General features: G+C 31.5%; 3 protein-coding genes across 4 annotated transcripts in view; 2 read left to right on the top strand and 1 right to left on the bottom strand.

Annotated features, from left to right (window-relative positions):
* LOC109333091 (probable L-type lectin-domain containing receptor kinase S.5) lies at positions 1,818-6,148 on the top strand. The gene is made up of 2 exons (XM_019568362.1): positions 1,818-3,221; positions 5,020-6,148. Exons 1-2 carry the CDS (start codon positions 1,946-1,948, stop codon positions 5,832-5,834), a joined length of 2,091 nt encoding a protein of 696 aa, XP_019423907.1. The 5' UTR covers positions 1,818-1,945; the 3' UTR covers positions 5,835-6,148.
* Positions 6,224-9,091, bottom strand: LOC109333093 (2-oxoglutarate-dependent dioxygenase DAO-like). The gene is made up of 3 exons (XM_019568365.1): positions 8,707-9,091; positions 6,962-7,277; positions 6,224-6,718 (listed from the first exon to the last, which is right to left on the bottom strand). The coding sequence occupies exons 1-3, from the start codon at positions 9,039-9,041 to the stop codon at positions 6,473-6,475; spliced, it is 897 nt and encodes a 298-aa protein (XP_019423910.1). The 5' UTR covers positions 9,042-9,091; the 3' UTR covers positions 6,224-6,472.
* The window catches only part of LOC109333092 (protein root UVB sensitive 1, chloroplastic), a 6,473-nt gene continuing 3,642 nt past the window's right edge, over positions 11,626-14,456 (top strand). Inside the window, exons 1-4 of one of the 2 annotated variants that reach the window (XM_019568364.1) lie at positions 11,626-11,848; positions 11,897-12,713; positions 13,487-13,543; positions 13,739-13,937. In XM_019568364.1, the coding sequence (XP_019423909.1) occupies positions 11,748-11,848; positions 11,897-12,713; positions 13,487-13,543; positions 13,739-13,937 (1,174 nt within the window). In that variant the 5' untranslated portion in view covers positions 11,626-11,747. Of the gene's footprint in view, positions 12,714-13,486; positions 13,544-13,738; positions 13,938-14,456 lie in introns of both variants that reach the window. The other variant, XM_019568363.1, reaches the window with a different exon arrangement.

Raw genomic sequence — 14,456 nt, 5'->3', positions numbered from 1 at the left:
ATTTTTTATTCATTACAAACTGCATCAATAAGTTTAAGAAGATGTTTAAATTACTCTCGATATTATACTTTAACTAACCAAAGTAAAGAATATACATCAACTCTTATATCATTTAGACTTGTCTTCACAATATATCATATTTTGTTTGACTTAATTACACTCATCACCATTTTTTTTATTTAAGAAATTATATTTATCTATCCTACATGGGTAGTCAATGTAATGTACATATATAATTATGGGTGATTTGTGTAAGTTTTAAAAAGTCTGAGTAATTTATATAATTTCACTAAATTATGGATGTTAATGTAATTTACTCATCATAATATTATCAAACTTAAAATGAGAATGTACTGAGGAGGTCAATAGACTATCCAAACTTTCGTTTTAATTGAAAAATATATAGATCGATAGTACAGTATTGTTTATATTTAATCATCATTAATTCTTTAATAAAAATAAATAATGAATGACATAGAGATGACAAAAAAATTCAACCCTTAAGTACCCGTAGAAATACCGACAATGAGTATCCATAATAATAACTTATGAGAATGGGTTTTATAATACCCGCCTACGATATCAGCAAATTTATAAATTAAATTTTTATATATATTATATTTTATTATTATTAATTTAAGATTATATAACATATGCTTTATTATTATTTCATAATAAATTATACATGTTTCATCATGATCATAAACTTATCATATAAATATCTTATTATTCATGTAATAATTATTTTATATATTGATTATTTCAAAATATATAAATATATAATTAAACTTAAGAATTTGTTGGGTACTCACAAATAGCTACTACCCACGCGAATGCCCGTAAATATTGTGGATTTGCGAACGACAAAATACTATCCATACTCACTCACATCTGTTACCATCCCTAAAATGACACAATATTTATGTATAAATATTTACAATGTTAGTGTATAAATATTTTGATATAGTTAAAATATTATAGTAATATTACTATAACAATTAGAGTTAATGTTAATTATATACTAGATAGTTGTGTATCATATAAGACAATATTAAAATTTAATCCTTGGGACGGCGCCCACCATGAAAAAGAAAAGTTTCATTACTTACAAGGTAAATGTATACCACAAACAATAAAATATTATAATATTTTTGCTAAATTAATTAAACTTCTTATTATCACCTTAGGACTAATATCTAATTCCAATTAGATTCCTAAGCAAAGAATTTTACATACACATAGATATCCAATGCCAGACCAATATTTTATGATGAATAACTAAACCCACATTAAATGGAAATAATTTAATCCTCTTTTTTTTATTGCATATTAAATTATTATTATTAGTTTAATAAATATAAATCAGTAATGTAATGTTTTTTAAACGGATAATACTTATTACCTTCTTTCATATCACTATTTTATTCCATAATCAATCACAATTATATATTTATATCATCAATATATAAATATTAAAATCTAGCATTATTATATTTATCATAATATAGTTAATACAAACTTCAAATCCGAAACTTCCTAGAAAAACAAGGCCACTGCACCTTTTTGAAATAACAATACAATTCCTCCCCAATTTGTTAATTTTTTTCTTCTTTAGATAAAATTATCAGAATTGCCAAAGGCACAAATAGCATGAAAGAAAAGATGGAGGGGCAAGTCAAAAAAGGAAAAGAATTGTGAGAAGCAAATTCTTTTATTCACATTATAAAAGTGTCATTATTATATAAAGAGATAAAATGTTATATGATATTATTTTTTTCATTTTTCATACACTCTCATCTCCATTTACTAGTGTAGATATTGACTAAGTTAAAAAAGTCAAAAACTGAAGAAATTTCATAAACACCTTCATCTTTCAATATTCAGAAATACATATATTATTATACTTTCACTCCAATATAGCATCAACCGCTACCATAAACCTAACATGGGTCCACGGTGGAGCCTCCTCATCACCGCCATAACCATACTACTCCTCTCCCCGCCGGCAACCTCTCAACCCAAAACTCCCAAACAAAATAGTAGAGCTCTCTCCAATGAATCATACGTTTATGGTTTCTTCAATGAATCATACGCTTATGGTTCCTTAACCGGTATCTTCGACGTCAAAGGCAATGCTGCAATAAACCTCAATGCTCTTCAGATCACTCCTGACAGCGCCGGAAACATCTCCCACGTTAACAAATACGGTAGAGTATTCTTAAAGAGATCCTTCAAGTTATGGGACGATGAAAACGGTGATTTCAATGGAAAACTCGCTTCCTTCAACACTTCCTTCCTTTTTAACTTTTATAAGGTTAATCACACTCCTGGTGAAGGCATGGCCTTTGTTATTGCACCATCTTCCGCCATTCCTGATAACAGTTACGGCCAATATCTTGGCCTGAGTAACTCCACCACCGACGGAAAATCTTCCAACAAGTTTGTTGCTATTGAATTTGACAGTTTCAAACAAGATTTTGACCCAGATGACAATCACATTGGACTTGACATCAATAGTGTCAGGTCCAACATGACTGTTTCTTTGTCCAAGTTTGGGTTTCAGCTCGCTCAAAATACACATGACTGGGTGGTTTGGGTGGAGTATGATGGAGAACGCAAAGAAATTAACGTGTACATGGCAAAGCAGGCTAATAGGTTTGCTCCTATAGTGGCGAAACCAACCCAGCCTGTGTTTAGTTCGAGTCTTGATCTCAAAGGGTTGGTGAATCAAAAGTCTTATTTTGGATTCGCTGGTTCAACAGGACTTAGCTATGAGTTGCACTGTGTGTTACGATGGAATATATCTATTACGTCTTTTCCTGAAGATAATAGTAAGTTTAGCAATGCCATAAAGATTGGTTTAATTGTTGGGGTGCCTTTGATTATGATAGGGATTGCTGGGTTGGTGTATTTTATTATAGTTAAGAAGAAATGTTTAAGTTCCTCTGACCCTCAAATTATGGGCACCTTGAAGAGTCTCCCTGGAACCCCAAGAGAATTTAGGTACAAGGAATTGAAGAAAGCTACTAATAATTTTGATAACAAGAATAAACTTGGTCAAGGTGGGTTTGGTGTGGTTTATAAAGGAACATTAGCAAAAGAGGATTTGGAAGTTGCTGTTAAGATGTTTTCAAGGGACAAGATGAAAAGCACAGATGATTTCTTGTCTGAGCTAACCATTATCAATCGTCTTCGTCACAAAAATCTTGTTCGATTACTAGGTAAATTTCCTATTTCACTGATTCAGAATTCACTTCATTTTAATTTTAATCAGCAAAGTAATGATGATAAGTTAGTGATCAAGTTGAATTTGTATTGAATCAATCACCTTATGTTTGAATCACGTGGTGGACCATAGTAATTAAGTTCCATAACTTTGATGATGACCTTATTAAAATCAAATTAGGATTTAAATGGAAAGTAGTTCGTGCAGATCATTATGATCTTGGACCAGCAAAAAAGAGATGAATTCTTTTTTGGTATTGGAATCTCTAGGATTAGAATATGAGACGAGAAGAAACCATTTCTTGTTAAGTGGTCTATCATTGATGCATATCCCGAAATTCTGTGTCACGACAAAGTAATTTTCTCTGACAATTTTGACCAGGTTTGGTATTGGTTGGTGTGTTAATGAATCACCTACGTATTTCTCTGACAATTTTCTCTGGATACAATACTTTAGGAATAAACTTTTTATACAAATAAAACATAATAAATATATAATAATTATTATGAATTTCTAAATAAAAAACATACTTTTAGATAAAATTAAATATATAAAATAAAATTTATATTATTATATTACTCAATGTCCCCAAATATGAATTTTTTAATCTCATTTAATTAATGATCAACTTATGTATATACATTATTACATTTTTTATTCATTGTACCTATAGAAAAGATGTATGCACCGACAATGTACAAGATTTATATACTGTCATTGTATCATCTACCACTGATGTTTAATTATTGTTGACTTTTAAAAAAAAAGGTAATCCAAATAAAGGGTGGATGATAGTGTGCATGTGCATAAATTTTTATACTGTCAGTGTACAGATTTTACACTCTTATACATGTGTTTTATCTATTATGCCTAATTGTTTGTTTTATATTTTTCAATAGTTTGAGTGTTTATGAAGTATCATGAAAACATTTTAAGAGTTTCCGAATATGAATACGAATACATGAAGATCGTTGAAGTATTATTCAAAAAATAATGCATGAAGGTATTTGAAGTATCGTATATGCATTACTAATATTGAAACAAAAATAACAATCATAATTATTATTTAAATTTTTCAATTGATATAACATATTTTTATTAATACTAGAGATGATTTGCATCATCTGATCTGTGGTCCTACTCACTGCTTCATTGTTTTGTACATTCAACCGCGTCATGTAAATTCCCTTTATATTAACTTTCAGAACTTAATTGTGCAAGGCCAAGAGCCAGTGCAAAAGTGCTAAGGACCTTTTAAAGAAGTGAGAAGGCATAATATTGATGGATAGATGATCAATAATTATAAAATGTGAACACAATATTAGAAAAAAGAGACATGATTTCATTTTCTTTCAAAGACCCTCTTTTGGTCATTTGTTTTCTTATGCATTTTGCACTGAAAGTGACCTTATATTCCCCGGGTCCATTGTCAATATTACTGCTCTCTTAATTATGAAAGGAATCTTTATTCAATTCCTGACTTTGTCCCCTTATGAGGGATGCTTCATTGAAGCTTCCTTATTCAAAATTAACCTGTATGTGGTTGGCAGCAATACTTTGTCAGCAAATGCCATCATGTAAAACTGATATCAATGTTTTGTTTGTCCTACCAAGATATCCTCTCACCCATTGGATAAAGAATTAATCCATTTCGGGATGAGCGACTACTCCTCCCAATAAGTATTGCTCTCAGGAAATGAACTATTGACCTTTTGGTTATCTTGTGGTTGAGATCTAAGGAGGCCTTGTTTTATTGATGCTGTTGACTTTAATACATTTGATATTATATGCAGGGTGGTGTCACAAAAACGGGATGTTGCTCTTAGTATATGAATATATGCCCAATGGTAGCTTGGACAGACATATTTATGGTCAACAAGGGTCAACCATTGAAACCCCTCTAAGTTGGAAACTAAGGTATAACATCATATCAGGGGTTGCTCATGCATTGAATTACATACATAGTGAGTATGATCAAAAAGTAATTCACCGAGACCTCAAGGCAAGCAACATCATGTTGGATTCAGACTTCAATGCTCGTTTAGGTGACTTCGGCTTGGCGCGTGCAATCGAGAATGAGAAAACATCCTATGCAGAATTGGAAGGAGTACAGGGCACCATTGGGTACATTGCACCTGAATGCTTTCACACGGGCAAAGCCACTTGCGAGTCAGATGTTTATGGATTCGGGGCTGTCCTACTAGAAGTGGTGTGCTGTCAGCGGCCGTGGACATCGAACGAGGGCTATCAGTTGTTGGTGGATTGGGTTTGGTTCTTGTATCGCGAGGGAAGGATACTGGAAGCAATAGACCCAAAACTTGGGAATGATTATGAGGTAGAAGAGGCAGAGAGGGTCTTGAAATTAGGACTAGCATGCTCTCATCCCATTGCTAGTGAAAGGCCTAAAATCCAAGCAGTTGTTCAAATCATATCTGGGTCAGTGCCTGTGCCTAATGTCCCACCTCTGAAGCCATCTTTTGTGTGGCCAGCTTTGGATTTTGCAAGCCTTGTTGGTGACTCTACATCAACAACTATTACTGACTCACAGTTTAACACAAGATCTTCTTCTATGCAGTTGAAATCATTTGATGTCAGCTCCAAGGCCTAAGATTGTTTGTTTTCAGCATACTTTCCATCATATTCCCAATTCAATTTTCTCGTCTTCATCCGCATTTTTTATTTTAAGTTGACTTGATTGATAAGCCATCATGTTTAGATTTATTAATAAGGACAACCCAATACACGAGGCTTCCATCTAGTTAAGTTTGGGATGATAGATGTAACAAGTCTCCCTTTTATTCTACTTGGACTGCATGAGAATGAAATCAGTGTGAATCTTGTAGATTTTGATGAAATGTCTTTGCTCCATTTGAGTTTTTGCATTCTTTTGAAGTTTTTCTGGAAGCAAATAACGTTGTAAATCATGGCGAGCACACTGAAAAAACTCTTTTTTAAAGACAAGTCCACAACATATTGTCTTACACTCTTAGATGTTGTATAATAACTTATATCATATAGTGATATAGTAAAGAAGATAGACCCATGAAGAAAATCCATTGTATAGATACACAATTATAGAGCTTAGGATGGAATTAATTTCCCTCCCTGCCAAACACAACATATCCTTACAATTACTAGTCAAATGTTTAATTATCTAATTTTCGCTTCTTGTTCAAGTATTATTATTGACTTTTAAATATATAATAGAGTCTTGGCTTTTCGACCTTCCCATAGTTTCTATGATTACTAGGCAATGCGTAATAGCTCAAGAGCTTCACCAGCGTGCATTTTCTTGGAGATTCTGAGCTTCCTGTAATCTTCATAAATGAAAGGTTGGTAGAGACGATGGTGATCATGGTTCACCAACTCTGTTGGGGCCTCAACATTTCCTTTCCTTGATGCTAACATAAACGTCGCAATTGATAGACGGGTGGTTGCTTCCTTGCATTGTACACGGTGCTTTACATTGCAAAACCTTCCATTGCTCCATACCTACATAAAATTTATATTCCATAGACAAACACAGATTTTACAAATTAATAGCAAAAGTTTGTGTTTTGATCCAAACTTCAGCTCAATCATAAGTGATTAGTGGCTGAAGTGTTTTAAAATGTGACCGTAACACAACCCCACCACAATTGTGAATTTATTTGACCATATTGATCACATCAGGCTGCAACAGCCATATTATGATCACAACCGTAATTTAAAACATAGTGATTGTTGTATACTTACATGAGCAATATCTCCAAGATTGGCAAGGAGGGACCCAGGTAATGGAGGGATTGGTACAAATGAGCCAGAACTGTCCATGACTTCAAGTCCACCAACATTGATATCATCTTGAAGAATGGTTAGGAACCCTGAATCTGTGTGTAGTTGTACTCCTAAGGACCCTACAGCCTCTGGGGTGAAGTTATATTTGTTAATTCTAAACTGGCATGGCCAGTCCTCAAAATCAGCACATAGTATTCCTAGAGATTGAGCCATCTTTTGTCCTATAATCACTGCCAGATCATGAGTTGCTTTGCCATATGTCTCCATCACTTGCCTGGGAAACCAATAAAATCAATCCACCACCCTCAAACTCGAGTAAAACTTCTCTCTATTAATGGAACGACAAGTTGTATCTTATAATGTACTTTTAAAGTTAAATTTGTAACTTCAATGAAAATTAAATGTCATTGTTTTTATTTTATTTTTTAGACCATTTCCCCACAACTTGCACTCCTCAAACCCAAACTAACAAGTAATTGAATTAGTCACTTGGAGCAAAATTATACTGTACTAAACTTCAAATAAATATGGAGTAAACAAAAATGAACTTTAATCTGGCTGTTGAAGGTGTCTGTTTTCTTTTCTTCTTGTTAGATTTTCTTATATGTGAGAAATTATTGTAGTACAACACATACATTTGTACATTTTGGTCTATGTTTCAATTAAATTAATAAAACAGTTTACACTATGTTTCAATTATGATATAAGGTTTCATATCATCAACCAAATATCTAATTTTGCTAGCAAAAAAGTGTTTGTGTCTCAATAATATTCTTATAATAATAGTCAACGTGTGATAATAGTAAAACATATCTAATTGGTCTAATAATTTAAGGTTCTACTAAATCATCACATTTAATAAAGATTTGATTCATGTTAATGACATTTGTCGGAAGAGATAATCACATATCCCAAAGATATTAGTTTCTTACCAGATATAGAATATCAATGATTATACAAAAAAAAACATATCAAATATAAGGAAATATTTAATATTTATATATTGTTTTTGATAACTTTAAAATAAATTACAAAATATGACTGATACCAAAAGTTTAGATATTATAAACTATTTAATAATTTATTCGTAAATATTCAATATTCTGAAGTAATTTTTTATAAATTTTTACACCGAAGTTTAGGGTGGTCAAACTCAAATTACAACACCCATGGTGAGAAAGTCAAAATTTGTTGGAAATTAGTTTCCTCAATTAATTATGAGATAAAGGTGATTTATGAATCAAATTAGGTCCATTAACTTGCTTCCTTAAACGATAGGAACTGAAATAATTTACATTTAGTTAAGTCCCAATAAATGAGATCTAGTTTTTTCCTTTTAAAAGTCCTCGTACAAATATCTAATATGTAAAAATGATTATTATATAAATAATATATTTATATGATAATTTTGACTATAGTGAAATAAATGAAATTTATTATGAAATATAATAAAGTTTATAATATATATATATATATATATATATATATACATTTAAATAAGTATTAAATTTATAAAATAAGTGACTAATCATAGGGCGAGTATCATAAAACTTATTTTCACCTATAAATTATTTCTACACCTAATCGTTCTATGTATTTGCATGTACTCCCGGATCGGTTTTTTTCTCCATCTAATACTCTCTCCTTAAATTAAACACCGCAAAAGAATTGGAAAAGGGAGAAAAGGAATTCGATTAAAAAACCTTTGATGAGGAGAGGCATCCAATTGATTGCAGAACTCGAAGAGTGCTTGTGAGGAAGCCAAATCATAGAGTCCCAAAGCCTCATAAAAAGGGTTGACCTTACTTGGTGCCATGTAACCACTTCCAGCAATTACTTCTATGTTGCGCTTCTTCATCTCTATAGGAAGATCAAGTAGAGTTCCTATCACTCTCTTCATCTCTGTCATTAGGGTTTCAGGAATTGAGTGATTTATTATCCTGAAACAACCCCATTTCTCACATGCTTCTCTTACCTTCTTACACTCTTCTTCCTCTGAAATCTTCTCCAAATCAATCACTGGAATGCTCTTCACCATAATTGTGGGGATGTGTCAGTATCAAGGAATGAAAACATGCACTTTGCCACATATATAAAGCCATATTAAGTAAGGGAAAGGGGCCCTCTCTTGTCTTGGAGAGTCAGTACCAGATAGGATGATAAGATGGGGTAAAAAAATCTTTTCAACGGTCATGATTTCATATTATTTTTGAATAAAAAATAAATAAATAAAATTTAAAAAAATCTAAATAACCTGTAAATTTTACATAGTTTATTTTTTTTATAAATGAGACTTCTCTCCAGTATTGAGAGGCAAGGCAAGTGATACCAAAAGACCAAATAAAATGTGATATGTTTTTACATTTATGACCTTATATTTACTAGCGTGTTGACAGGCACTGTCGTGCCTGTCAACCCGCTTTCATATTATTTATAATGTGTAGTTTATATATCATAAATATCAAATATAATATTTTGTGTTAAATATTTGTAATCTATGGTTGAATTTAAATTGACATTGATGTTCTACATTAAAAAACTAATAGTTATAATGTAACAATGAAAAAATAGTTAACCACATAATATAGAACATATATTGGGTAGAAAGGAAACATTAGGTTATATATGGTTTTTTTTGGTAAAAATTAGAAAATATGAGGGCAAAATAGAGAGAACCACAAATTACATCATAATGGGTGGTTATTTTGGGTTTTCCCTTTATAAGTAGTATAGATAACCCGTTTTTTATACATATAAGAATCATTCATATTTTATATGCATTTATTATACTTAATACCCTTATAAAGGAGCTGTTTATAATTACAGTAACCTCCTGTTATGAAAGATGTCTATAATGTTTAAAAAATAACCGATAAATATAACTAGTGAATAAAGTATTTTTTATTATAAAGAGATAAATTATCTCATTCAATCTCTAAAATCTTGATATATGTTATATTTAATCATATTTTTTATAGAAATATTTTTAAAATTAAACAAAACAATATACATATCATATTTTTACTAGTTAAAGGAGATAATAATCTTCTAGTACAAAAGATATTTTATTCTAATATAATTAAGCTAAACATTGAGGTATTTATTTACCGGTTCAATTATATATTTATCATATATGACTAATATTGATGTGTTGATTATAGAGGTCGTTGTCTCATTTCATTTCATTTGAAGCCAACATGAAAACAGTTAGCTCATTAATGGTTCAACAAGATCGGGTGATCAAAGAACATTTATGGAAAATGTAGCAGAGACTAAATAGGAGTTTAGGAGGCTTAGCATGAGGGTTTTATTTGAATAATTTTAATAATTTTTTTAAAATAAATATATATAGACCTAATTTTATCTGAACCAAAAGCAAAACAAAAATTATTTTTTTAAATAAATTATTAATAAAATAAAAAATAAAATCATACCAATTAATTACTATTATTAGGTAGTTTTCAAATTCAAAATAGAGAAACTACTAGTATTTATTACTGTATTAAATAATAAAAATTTGACAATATAATGTCCATAAGAGATAAGGTAATTATTGGTTTGTGAAAGTAATTAAAAAATAAAAACAAAAACAAATTAATAATAATTAAATAAGGCCGTTTTTGGTAATTAAGTTGTTGACTAAAAGCATTATTCATATTTATCTCTTTGAAAAATTAAAATCTAAGAGATAAAGGTTATTATTGGTTAGTATTTTTTAGAAATAAAGCTCATCATAAAATGTTTATTTCTTATCTTCATGATTTGTTTGCGAGATTAGTCTCGGAGAAAATGTAAGAGGAAAAAATTTTAAAATTATCTTACAATATATTTCATAGTTCTAAAGTCGTTATTTTCATTTATCCCTTCCAAAATTTGTCATTAAAACTAAAACAATCACAAGTTAATCATTAAAAATTATATAATGGTGAAAGCAACTAATAAAACACCAATATTTTCAAATTATATCCTACAAAACATGGGTTCTTTTTTGTTAGCACAACTTCAATATAATATTTGAAGATTAATCCCTTTCAAATATAAGATCATTATTAAGTAAATTTTAATTATTTCAACCAACAAAATTTCATATGTAAGAGTGCACAAACTCTTACGAAAACCTAATATATACTTGAAGTCATTAAGTGTCTTTGATAAAGATAATTAATTCCTATCTAATTTTTTTGCCATAAAGAATTGTTTCACGTAAAGTTCTGTTAGATTTTCAAAATAACCAAAATATCAAGAAATTTCTATGAATAACATTTATAGGAACACACACTCTGAAATATATTAATTGATTATCTAATAAAATATCTTTGCTATACTTTTTATGCTTATAGAAAAAAATGGTCTCTAAACTTGGTAACATTTTGGTCCTTTATTTCCTAATTGAGTTATATTTTTATCCTTTCATGCTTTAAAATTATTTCAAATATATATCTCTTCAAAAATTATTAATACCCTTAGAAGACATATAAAAATGATATTCTTGACGGGATAATAAAATCTAAAATATAAATCACCAAAATAAAGCTTAAAAAACATAAAGGAGAAAAATAAAACTAATTACAAAGTAAATGACCAAAATATCATTTAAGCCATACTTGTTTTTTTGTTGTTGTTAAAGTTGTTGCATCCATGTAATGGGTTTGGGTTTCTTCTATTCTATGCGATGATTCTCAAGTTTTGACCTTTATTCCTTCACTCGCCGGAACAACCAGGTGGCTCCAACGGTAGAGCCACCATGGTCTGCACTTCCGTACTCTCCTCCCTTTTCACTCCTTCTCCTTCAAATTCCTCTCCACTTCGCCACCGTTCACCGCCGCCACCACACTTCCCCACCACCCATTTTCACACCCTCAACTCCAAACTTGTTCAAACTATACATTCCAACACAACCCCTTTTAACCCCTTTCGCCTTTCAGCACTCCCTCTTTTCACAGCAATTGGTGGCGGCAACAATAACAACAACAACAACAACAATAACAATAACAACAATGGTGGTGGTTGGGGTTACCCTTTTGACTCTGATGACTCTTCAAATCCCCATCATACCCTTTTCTTCTCCTTGCTCCTACTTTCTTCTTTCTTTTCATTCTCTCAACTTCTTTTAGCCAATTTCGCAAAGGCTAAAACTTCATCTCTCTCTGATCCCACCATTTGGGAAGTCAAAGGTGGAAACTTTACAAAGCTTATACCTGATTATTTCAACGATGCTTTCATTCCTTCAAACCCAAACCTATTCACAGAATTATCATCGTTGAACACTTCACAAGTTCCAAACTTTATATTGTTCAAGTGCAGGGACCTCTTCATCCGTTTGATGCTTCCAGAAGGGTTTCCTAATAGTGTGACAAGTGATTACTTGGAATACTCTTTATGGAGAGGATTTCAAGGTATTGCTAGCCAGGTTAGTGGGGTGCTTGCAACTCAAGCATTGCTTTATGCTGTTGGATTGGGAAAAGGGGCTATTCCCACTGCTGCTGCTATTAATTGGGTTCTCAAAGATGGAATTGGGTATCTTAGTAAGATCATGTTGTCGAATTTTGGAAGGCATTTCGATGTTAACCCTAAAGGGTGGAGATTGTTTGCTGATCTTCTTGAAAACGCTGCTTTTGGTTTGGAGATGTGTACTCCTGCTTTTCCTTTTCTTTTTGTACCCATTGGTGCTGTTGCTGGTGCTTCGCGCTCTGCAGCTGCATTGATTCAGGTATTGTGAAGCGCATATGAACCTTTAGAAACACTAGGTTGTGTTTGGGAGACTTGTACGAATGCCATCAAACAAAACACGAGTTCTATTGTATGTTTGGTGTATTTTATAATGAAACAGTCAGAAATATTTCTGTTCCACCTAAAGAGGTGGAATCAAAGAGAACATGGAAAAACGACTGTTCTATATTGTTCTATCTGTGTACCAAAACTACTTGATAGATATCAATCACTTATGTTGCAATGTCTGTTCAATAATTATGTTTAGTACGAGCCCCCTGTGAATTGGGCCGCTTTTTAGTGTAGTGTCAGTCAGGCAAGTAGGTTCACTGCATAATCAAGAGGATAAATAAGGAATAAATTTCCGCCATTCTGGTGTATGAATCAGATAATTTTTAATAAATCAGAAGGATATTGAAATTAAGTGTTTAAATATAATGATATGTTGTAAATGCTTGTTAGCTAACCATCCAATAGTCTTTCATTTCATTCCCATTCGTCTCGACTTTTTTGGAATTGGTCTTAAACTGTTTCCCAATAATATGAAAATTGTTTCATTAAATTTTGGATATATTTTTCAGATATTTCTATGTGTGCTTTCCCTTTCTTTTTTTTTAAATTTTGACTTGTGATGTTTTGGGATAAAATGATGGAATGTAATCTACACTATTAGTTTCCTGTGTTATTTTGGGTTCAATATGGTAAAAGATAGAGGACCTGTCAGTTTGGTATTAAAAACCTGTTTGAAATTTCAAGCTGATTTTATGTTTACAGGCTTCTACTAGGAGCTGTTTCTTTGCTGGTTTTGCTGCCCAAAGGAATTTTGCTGAGGTAAAAATTGATCCTTTTTACTTGGAATAAATAGGATAATTAATTTAATGATGCAACACAACAATTACTTTGATTTGTTACTTTGGTTGATTTCCATATAGTACTACAGGTGGGTCGATTTATTGAATATATGTTTGACAAACAGTCATTTTACTTATATATTGTTTTCTCTCTGAAAATAATTGCAAATTGTAGGTAATTGCTAAAGGTGAAGTCCAAGGGATGGCAAGTAAGTTTATTGGTATCGTGCTCGGTATAGGATTGGGAAACAGTATAGGCTCCTCCACACCTCTTTATCTAGCTTGTTTTAGTGTCGTGACTTGGATCCACATGTACTGCAATCTGAAGTCATATCAGGCCATTCAATTACGGACTTTAAATCCTTATCGTGCAAGTAATTTCTGATCTCTTTCATTCTAACATACACTTACACACAATCATGTTGGAGCTGTGTTCTAATTACTCTTTGGAAGAATTAGTTTCTACTTTTGTGAAACATTATATTTTGTGCTTTCTTGTCTTTTCTATAATGATATAATTTCATTTTAGAGTGTGAATGATAACACCGGTAACAGAATTGCACAAAAGAAGAAGATTCAAACAAGATCGATCCGGAATCAATTGAATTCCGGATACTAATACCTCTTTATTGATTGCAAGATTAGAAGAATACAATGAAGAACCCTAATTGATTCCCTGAATCAATTACACACTACAAGGTTGATTCCCTGAATCAAATCCTCTCCTACTCAATACTTCAAAAGCTAAACTTCTCTAAAACTAGCTCTTTATTTATAGCCTAACTAACAACTAACTACTAGGGGTATTTTTGGAATCTTTTAACAACTTTCCTATTTCCCCTTCTATATACATTTTCAATATTAGGCTATATTAGGCTTTGGCTCTGGCCTAA

This window comes from Lupinus angustifolius, chromosome LG18, assembly GCF_001865875.1.
Source record: "Lupinus angustifolius cultivar Tanjil chromosome LG18, LupAngTanjil_v1.0, whole genome shotgun sequence".
Taxonomy (NCBI): Eukaryota; Viridiplantae; Streptophyta; class Magnoliopsida; order Fabales; family Fabaceae; genus Lupinus; species Lupinus angustifolius.
Note: the sequence above shows the minus strand (reverse complement) of the source record. Positions and strands in the feature narration are given on the sequence as shown.